This window comes from Trichoplax adhaerens, genomic scaffold, assembly GCF_000150275.1.
Source record: "Trichoplax adhaerens TRIADscaffold_4 genomic scaffold, whole genome shotgun sequence".
Lineage (NCBI taxonomy): Eukaryota > Metazoa > Placozoa > Uniplacotomia > Trichoplacea > Trichoplacidae > Trichoplax > Trichoplax adhaerens.
Window position 1 is genome coordinate 4194685 of NW_002060946.1, and position 10474 is coordinate 4205158.

The window sequence follows — 10474 nt, forward strand, 5'->3', positions numbered from 1 at the left end:
CAGAACAATAAAGATCGAAAACACTTGACTTGTTAGGAACTATATCTATTTCCAAGTTGTATTTAAACCATTTATACTTGTAATCTGGTAGAAAAAACGAATATACCACACGTATACTGATAAATTTATTGCGTACGTGGTAATAAATGATTATTAACTAATTTTAGATAAAGGATCTAATATTAACTAGTGCTTGATATTTTATACATTTTATGAACTCTATCGAAATGATTTAACAAGTCCTTAAAGTCAGTTTCAGGTAGAGACTCTCTCGTTATTGTTTTAGTCTTTCTTTCTTCCCTACTTATTTAGGATCATAAATTAGTGATATCGAAAGGTGCATCTTGATAATAAAATTCTATCGTTAATACAATACTTGATCTCAAGAAAAGCTAAAAAACGTTACATGAAGACTTAAGTACAGAAAGTTAGCTAACGAATAAATGGCAAATGAGATATAAACATCTACCACGTAATACAACGACTTATTCCTTCACTGATTATCATGATTACTACTATGCCGTTCGAAAAGTAAAGCTTCTAAATTAGTAGAATTAGTGCAGATCTTCTTGAAGTTAATTAACTGGTAAAATACAACCTAGTTTAATCACTGTGGTTCTATACCTGCTCTGATATCGCAACGATGAGTGTAGTACCGGAACACATTCTAAACGCTGCCTCAAAGTGGTGAAAGCGGTAACTTGTGGTAGCAACATTAATAAACCATATAAAGCCTTGACTAAGTAATAGTTATCTTCTATTTCCAATAGTTGCAAACGTAGATCTACAAGATTTCAAATAGCATGTTATCGTAATATTTTAATATTCAATTTCAATTACCAAAATTCCTCAAAATTAGAATTCCGAAGGAAGAGTGCCTCAACTACTTAAAGATCAATCATCATGTAGGGTTGAATATAACATCTACTCGTAGTTAATTCATATGATATGTAATCAAAACTGACATGTGAAACCTGGAGATTCCAATAATTGAACCAGTCGGTCGATTTCAGCCAAAAATTCAACATTTATGTCAAAGTTACCACTAGAAATAATGTTGGTTAAGGAATCAGGTGAAATAAATATGATTACATTCGAGAATAATAGAATGTCCACAATACTTTGCAAAATCACTGCCTATTTGAAGCGTATGAACTATGAACTCTACTGTATTATGAAGACTGCACTTTAAGTATGAATTCAATGAATATATTTTAGTAAACGTTAGAAATTTTATATTTTAGGTAGTGGATACAACATTTCTATAAGATCGAAAGCATGTTTGTAAGTTTGAGTTAGGAAACATAAAGAAACGGTAGCCACAGGATTATGACACCACGAGTAATACAGACAACGGAACAAGTTATAACTTTCCTATTGTATGAATGTAATAAAAATAAAGATCGAATATTTAAAATGTGAGAAGCAAAATTGTAAAAAAGATAAAAATTAGTAATACTTGAAGCTGTATTAATCGTTTACCTCGTCTCTCAGGGCGTTCAATTTCTGTCTTAGGCTGCAAAGTTCATGAGCAGTCATTAAGATTGTATTCAACATTCTAACCATCAATACTGTAAATTTTGTGTTATCTGCATCTAAGAGAGTCCTTGCAAAAGCCATGTAGACGTCTTCTGCGTTCAATAAACTACATAGCTGCCTGTAATATATTTTATTTATACAAATTTAAATAGTTAATGTTAGCCTAATATTTTCTATATTCATGTCATACCGGATAATGACCGAACCACGATCCTTTATAAACTGTTCATCGTGCTGAAATTCGTTAGTCAGTTCTGCTATGAATTTCATAAAATAGTCGTCTTTTTTATCTTTCAAATTTTTAAACAATGATCTTGAAGTTTCGAGATCACCAGAGGCCTCTTCGGTATTCTCATCTGTAAGGAGTGAGAGAAACATCTTTATTTGGAGCTAGGCAGAATCTTATACGATGATTACTTAATTTGATAACGATAACACTATCCTTATATAAAAGTTGATGACATAAATTGTTCATTCTGTCGAGTATACGAGTCTTACGATTCATATAATGTTAAGTTTTACTACCTTGTGAATACTTAGATGGCGTTGATAACTTCGCTAATACTTTCAAATTTAGAAAGACAACCTGAAAATTAATTGCAATTTCAATATAATATTTTCAATACAGATCATAAGTATTTGACGTTTCACCTCGTCCGATTTGTCTTTAAGGGTTTCCATTAAAACTAATCGCAAAGAATCCATCCGATCTGCCATCTAATACAGTGATACATAAAAATTATACGATCTTTATGCATTATAACAAGAAGAACTAATAATTGTCAAAGAAAGTAATATCTGCTATGTCTATTTGGCATCAATGGAATTAATATTTTTGCAATAACAACTACCTCGTCTTCTAGGTTAATACTAAGTAAATAAATCCACTCTAAGCTTGCGAGCTTTGTTCGTATTGCAACATTAGAAAGCATCCGGATAAGGACATTTAAAACTGTATTAGCATGTAAAAAGCCATCCGGTAATGGTAGTGATACAACAGCGGTTGCAGTAACATCGACATTTCCGGCCGATTTTTCTTTCCGTTTATATCTTTGTTGTACAAGTTCCATAAGATTATTATTAATATCAATAGCAGCAGCTCGGATTCGTGAGGCAGTTAAGAAAATGTGGAGATCTAGACTTAAAATCAGTCACTGGCTATTGATTGTATTAATATGCTATCGAGAAAAGTGTCCCAGTACAATACCAATTCAATTACATTACATAATATCAAAAAATTCATTTAGTATTGTCACATTGACCAATACAGATGTTATTAACCGAACGACAGTATCTACAGTATTAAAAAAGTACAAAAGGATATTTTGATTAATTCCGCTGTCTTCATAGGCCAAAAGTGGTAAAATTGCAACCAATATATCTGCACAATGCGCAAGCATAGACAAACCATCAATATTTACAAACTCTTGTAGCCATACGATTGCAGTCAGTTGCGTTACGTCGTCTAAAGTCAAGTTAAAAAATAAATGATATCTACTATTAATTTAGTAATATGTAATGTCGAAGTGATGATCGACATTATCATCATAAAATTTATCTATTAATTTAATAATTGCTGATCTGGCGGGTAAAGCTCGTACATTTAAAGCTTACCAGAAGATATACAATGAGCCATTAAGACATGAACTAAATCGGAATATTTTACAGTAGCAGCTACACCAGAAAAGCTTCTTTGGCTGATTTCTTTCAAAAATTCTCCTAAAATTGTTGCACACCTACAGAATTTTGTTTCAGCGAATATATTTATTCACAGAACAAATAGTATAATATTAATTTTTTTTAGCACTTCCTTGAGAGAATCATTTTTAGTAATGATATTAAAATTTTCTCTTACATTTTGCGTAATTCATCGCCACTATCCCCTAAAATTATAAATAACCCATCTAAAAACTCGGGTAAATAAGCTAGTAGGTCGAACTTCGGAATGCTTTGCAGTACAGAGATCTATTAGCATAGTAGTTTACATATTAAATGAGTAAATTGGTCTAATTGTAAAAATGGAATTGACTTGAAATCAACTATTCCTCAGTAAATAGGTATCAGCTGTTATTAAGTAATTCATACAGGAATTTTGTAAATGTGGTTATCTAATAGTTACCCAAGAAACAACAAATTGCCTAGCGTAAGGATTTTTGGTATAGATTCGATCTCTTAAGAGCGGTATAAATGTGACAACATTTACAGGAGTAGATTTTTCAGTCACAATGTCCTAAATTAAATAGATTTATTTATTAATGCAACATTAAAACTATTTATACCAAGAAGACTAGTTGGGTTTTTTGCTCATTACTACTATAGTTTGAATTCTCAATTGTAATTTACTAACTTTCATTAGCCTATCCAGCAACTGAGCTCCTGTCCTGACACTTGCATCTCCTATTAACTAAAGAAATAAAAATAGTGAGATTGAATGCGAGCTACCCAGCTTTGAATACACATTGATTTTCAAAGTATGATCTTGCACGTAGCTGCATGAAGTAATGCAATGTTAAAATATTATTTGCTATTAGCGTAATAGTGCTGAAAGCATACCTTACTAAGACCTTTGAAAACATCATTCAGATACATTAAAATATCGTCACGAATAACCTTTGCAATATTGTACATCGCTTCGCAAGCAAAAAATCGAGTTTCCTTATCACTATCGTCGAAACATCTTAGAATAACGGGAATAACATCTTTCATGTATTGATTAGCTTCCTAAAAATTACATTGGTCGTTAGTATTAGAAGTCAAAAACATATTTATTTATTAAAAATGTTGTCCCGGTAGTCTGTAAAAAGCTAACGACGATATAGCATGAAGCTGCATACAGATATCTTTTCTTAATCTCATAATGATATTGAAACGAGCTAGTGAGAATAGCGCAAGTGATGGCTAAAAAAATATAAAGTTCTTTTCAAGAGAGGGCTGATATAGTCAAGTAAACCTGACCATGAATATTTAATTGGTTATGCCAGCTTGAATACATCAATTAATGTTAGAAATTTTTTTTGCTTAATCTAATTAGTTTACCTCGAAAGCTAAATTTACTAGATATCATACCTTTCCTATCCCGGTTACAATAGCAGCTAGAGCAATAACACCACCTCGGCAGCTGTTGGGATTGATATGCGAAAGTACGTAATCATGTATAATTTGACGGATTAATTGAATGACTTGTTGATGCTCATTTTGCTTATGCAAGTCGCGGACGATCCTGTAAAGAGTAAAGAGTAAAGATAACCATTCAAAATATCATTTGGATATGAAAAGTGACGGGCTAGCCTACAATTGGATGCGAGATTTAGAATATTAAAAATGTTTATTGAATTACGGTAGCGTTATCATAAAGTGACATCATGCTTTTACTGTACTCGTACACAGCTAGTGTTATGCTAACATGACATTAAATAATAGTGATCATAAAGAAAGTTTAGCTATAGACTAAAGTATCATCTAGCCAAGTTGAGGAATTTTCTAGATAGTTGAGAAAGCAATTAGAGATCCACTTGTAGAGTTGGTAAATTACACATAATAATAATAGTAGCACTCGTATAACTAGGAGTTCATCTTTGCTAGTAGCTAGTGTATTCAGATAGCTGATAATTATAACTGAATTAAATCTACAATGAGTTGGCCGAGTTACACTATTAAATGATGAAGTTAGTATTAATACTGTACTGTACAGTACAATTGATCAAGCACGTAAGATTAAATTATGGCTCTCAGAGGTTAATGTAGTCCGGTTGATGACTACTGTAAGTCAAGCAAGAATGCTTAACACGGGAATGATTTCTTTCAGTACAGTTCTAAGTAACAGCAGAGTTAACATTAGCTTAATTGATCAAAGTAATGGAATCATTGGTGACATAGCAACATCTACAAGTAGTGAAAGTGAGGCCGTATTGATCCGGATCGACTATGGTTCAGATTTTGTATTTCAAACAGATCGTTGACAGATAATCTACTCGAACAGTTGCTTACAGTATAGTATTGTGCTTAAGTCTACAACTCCTGAAATTCAGCAATCTGAGAACGGCAATTAGTTCCCAGTATTTGGCCGTAATCGAAAAGATAGACAATGAAATAGTTATGGAATTACAGTACATTTACTACTGAGCTTCACTAAGGTACGTTTGCAAAGTTGACACTGAATATGCATTGAATGCGCCAGGTCAACTGTGATTCAGATTTTTGAGGTTTCGTATTTCTTAATTAACTTATAATTAATTTGATAATGAATCTACCTGGCTAAGTCTATAAGTCATGAACTTTAGCGTTAATTTCGCTAATCTAAAGAACAGCAATTCTCAGCATTTGAGCGTAATCGAAATGACTAACAGTGAAAAAGTCATAGGATTAAATTTGCTAGTGAACTGTATTAGGATACGTTTGCAACTGAGGAATTGAACATGAATAATAAGCCGGATCGACCGTGGTCTAGATTTTAAGATTTCACGTTTCATAACTTATAATTTGAAAATGAATCTACTGGGCTAAGTCTATAAGCCATGAAATTCAGTAACCTGAGAATAATAACTGCTTCTCAGTATTTGACTGAATCGAAATGACAGGCAGTGATAAAGTAATGTAGTTAAATTTCCTTTTAAACTTTACTAAGATACGATGACATCGAAGAAACATTGAATGAGTCAGATCAACTGTGGTTTGCATTTTTGAGATTTCACGTTTCATAACTGATAATTTAACAATAAATCTACTGGGCTGAAGTCAACAAGTCGTAAAATTTAGCATTAAGTTAGCTAAGATGAGAATAGCAATTACTTTTCAACGTTTGCCTTTAATCGAATGACTGACAGCGAAGAAGTCTTGAAATTAAATTTGTCAGTGAACTTCACTGAGAATCTGAGATACATTTGCAGCAAAGGACATTGAACATGAGTTGATCGATCTAGTTCGACTGCGGATCAGATTTTATGAGATTTCATGACTGATAATTATAATTGGACGAAGAATCTACTGGGTTAAGCTCTGTAAGTCATAAAATTTAGTATCAAGTTAGCTAATACGAGAATTGCAATTAACCTCTCAGCATTATACTCGAATTAGTTATATCATAACTCTGCAACTACACATTGACACCATAAATGTAAGCGTCCATTTTAATGACGTTATTATCTACTACAAATGAACTTCACTGAGTTACTGTATACAGTTCGTTATGCTATGACTGCACAATTGCACATGAATTACATTAATGTCGATTTTAATAACATTATTTTTCACTACAGATGAACTTGACTGAGTATCTGCGATACGCTTGTAACCGAGGATATTGAAAATGAGTTGATCGACTATGATTCAGATTGATGAGTTTTCATGGCTGATAATTGATTCTAATTGAACGAAGAATCTACTCAGTGAAGTCTAAAAGTCATAAAATTTAATATTAAGCTAGCTAGTATAAGAACAGCGATCATTTCTCAGCATTTGACTTTAATGACTAACAGTGAAAAATTCTTAGAATCCAATTTGCTAGTGAAATTCACTGATACACTAGCAACCGAGGACGACAATAGCGTTGATGAATTAATTTTAAGCAGAGACCGTGCTACGTGTTCAACAGCAAGGTAAATTGCGTTGATTTATTCACTAAGAGAGTATCATGCTTGAATTCTTAGGATTTCAATCTTTTATACGACACGTATACTGTAAGATTGACCTACCTTTCAATTTCCAAAGCAGCAGCTTTTCGTTTCTCATAGAATTTGTCGTTTAGACCCCGTGCAGCATTAGGGGCAATGGTCATTAAATCTTTGTTGGGCATTTCAATGAAGTTCGTATCAATCAAAACATAGGAAACTTTACAGCGTAATAATACGGTAGGTCGATGTTTACTCTCGTGTTTGCAAAGAATATCCTTGGATCCTATTCTATTTTCGCTTCGTATAGATTCAAGGATGGCAGTCAATGAAATCAGACGAGACTTTTTAACTTTTTACTTCCAATTAAGGTCCAAACCTAACTTGATCAGCTATCGAATGTTGCGTTTCCGATGCCCCAGTTGAAAATGTCGGAAGATCCACTAGAAATCGTGCACTGTATGGAACCCAACTAAAGGAGTCCGGGCGGGCGTTATCCGAAGATAAGTCCGAAATACTAGATCGACCTTGAATACCACCCCCGCGAACACCTTCCTTTATACTGTACAGTACGGACTGAAGACCTGAATACTATATACTGTAGGAGTGCTTGACATGAAAACAGCCGTAGCCACAGATGGCAAGTGCGTACAGACGAATGGAGGACTGCTTTCCTATTGCATACTGCATAGTAGTACAGCAGATTTTCTGTTTGGCAAGGCCATCAAATGACTGGATTTTCCTTGCATAGTATAGAATCACTTATTTTCCCTATCATCTTGCATTGAAGAACCTTATTAAGCATTATGAACGATAATCTAATGTATTACATCTTCAAATTGGAATTGAGCTGTACAGCTTTTAATAATTACTATTATGATCAATTAAGTAGCGGATACAACCATTGACAAGACACTATGAAAGTAAGAGTTTTGAACAAAATAATTGAAATAGGAAAACGATACTTTGAATGAGATTAATCAGTTAAAATCCTTTCACGTCCGTTAAATTATATATTATTTCGTACGTATAGAACATTCACAAATAATATGATACCAGGAACTACTCGAGTACTCCTTGATAATACTTGTACAATGTACATACGAGGACTTTTTCAATTGTTAAACTCTTCTACTTTCCTGGGTGTTAGAAGTACAAAATTACGTCATCAATGGAGAATTCATTTGTGTAGGGGTATCTGTCTGTCATATTAGCTAAGGCTTGCTGATTAGCGATTAAATTCTATCTACTAAGAAGCTCTACTGTAAATGAAATAAATAATTGAAGTTAACTAAATAAAGTCCTGATGTATTGCAACTGTAATTCTTCAGCATATATGCTAAATTCCTTGTAAAGATTATTACATTCTAACTATCATCTATATGTAATTATAATTCGCTGATATATTTACTTACTTTATTGACTCAATGTTGCCATTGTTACTCTATTGAATGAAATGATATTTTAAATAATTAATGTAAGGTTATACTATACTCTGAGATTTCAGACCTACTAAATAATATATGTCAAGCGCGGCGTATAGTCTCAATATTTATTAATTAATTAATTACTCGTAAGGTTATGTCTCGTATATGAATGGTATTTACGTGAATTACTAGTTTATAGCCTATCATTTTTATTTGCTGTTACATAGGTCAATTATTAATCGCAAGAAATTTTTTAAGTTACAGCCAAGATCACGTAGATAATTTTCTGGTCAAAATATACAATACTAACTATCTTATGCTAGATATCTGCCGAACTCATTATGAATTTAAGTGCTGTTGCTTATCATCCCGCCTAACCGTCGATAAATTTGGTCACATCAGTAGAGTTCAGGGTTGGGTTTGTAGACTAATAAATTTATGAGCTGAGCTTCATGACTATAAGTATGACTTCATATTGGATAACCAATTGCTGACATTGTGATGTTCATTGAAAGTTGATTATATCACAAGAACATAGTAAAGATATTGATGAATTTCTTTCGAAATTTTCATTCGTCTACACAAAAATGATTCTCACCGAATAAATTACTTATAGTCATTCAGGTTTATCTCAGTAATAGTCAGTAGCTGATTAATTCAGAATGTAAACAGTCTGATAGCCTTATTTTTGTATATTTTATTAATGGAATATCGAGGGAAATGTTACCGTATCCTCCACTCCAGCTTTAAATTACAGTAACTTAGTTATAAAGCGTCGTATCCGTTGAGTGCGAATTGAAAATCTTCAAGAAATTTTTATAAATTTTAGATAAGTAACGACTTGCGCCTGTATATTTAGTTATAGTGGCAACTGCAAATGAAAATTGTAGAGTATTATCTAAAATTTAATAAAATTATTAAGCTAAAAATTGTATGACGTTGTTCAATCATTATTATGTCATGATAAATGTAAGCAATAAGTATAGTGGAATAAGGCGTAGCTACAGCTACAGCTCTCACCGCAACACAATACCACTGCCATAGGTATACATACGTATATATATATATATATATATATATATATATGTTATAGATATGATAGAACAAATAAGAATATAAATATGTATAGCAACATAATCTAAAAATTAGATTAATTAATATTCAAATAGCGAGTAGAACAGATATTTAACTTAATTTCGTATCTTATTATTTTTTACTTATATCTATTTGCGCATAGTAGCTGTCGATTCAAATTTAAACGAAATTAGGTATAAATTCTATTAAAAATGGTTAAGATAGAAATAATCAGCATAACGCTCCTATAGAGCTAAATGATACTTTGCTAATAAAAATTAGACGTTTAATAGCTAACTTTAATCATCAAATCAAATCATTCAAGACACTATAGCTGAGTAGTCGGATAAAATTGTTATTTCTTATCATCAGTATAAAGTTAAAGTACCTTATCACTAATGATTTCCTTGCTTATTGCTGACAAATTATTAATATAAGCTATTGCGTGATGATTTTGTCGTAATTTGGCTAGAGTATAAATAAAATTAAAGATCATGGTTGTCCTTATTGATTATAAGAGTAAGAACTTGTTAGTGAATATATTGGATACAATAGTATCATTTAAATCTCTATAGATAAGTAAAAGAAAGGAAGAGTATTACTGAATACTAAATGAAGATAAATTCTATCTGTTATATTCATAAGGACATCTTTAAGTCTTATTAAATGTGCAATTTATATATGAAATCCGATAAGGAAAATATTTTACTTCTTAATTTTATAAATTGATTTGATATCATTACTTTGTTATTAAAATATTACAAATATTTATCATATCATTTCGTTAAAACTATTCTGTAGATATGGAGATTGAAAGTTGATGAAAAT

The 10474-nt window shown here is 31.9% G+C and overlaps 1 protein-coding gene across 1 annotated transcript; it reads right to left on the minus strand.

Annotated features, from left to right (window-relative positions):
- Positions 1-575: 575 nt before the first annotated feature.
- Positions 576-7330, minus strand: TRIADDRAFT_23502 (uncharacterized protein; the record flags this gene model as incomplete). The annotated part of the gene is made up of 15 exons (XM_002111991.1): positions 576-784; positions 966-1045; positions 1256-1374; positions 1483-1657; positions 1730-1852; positions 2126-2256; positions 2391-2589; positions 2854-3004; positions 3154-3275; positions 3395-3504; positions 3659-3769; positions 3887-3943; positions 4093-4260; positions 4606-4759; positions 7230-7330. The coding sequence occupies 15 exons, from the start codon at positions 7328-7330 to the stop codon at positions 576-578; spliced, it is 2010 nt and encodes a 669-aa protein (XP_002112027.1).
- Between the last annotated feature and the right edge of the window lie 3144 nt (positions 7331-10474).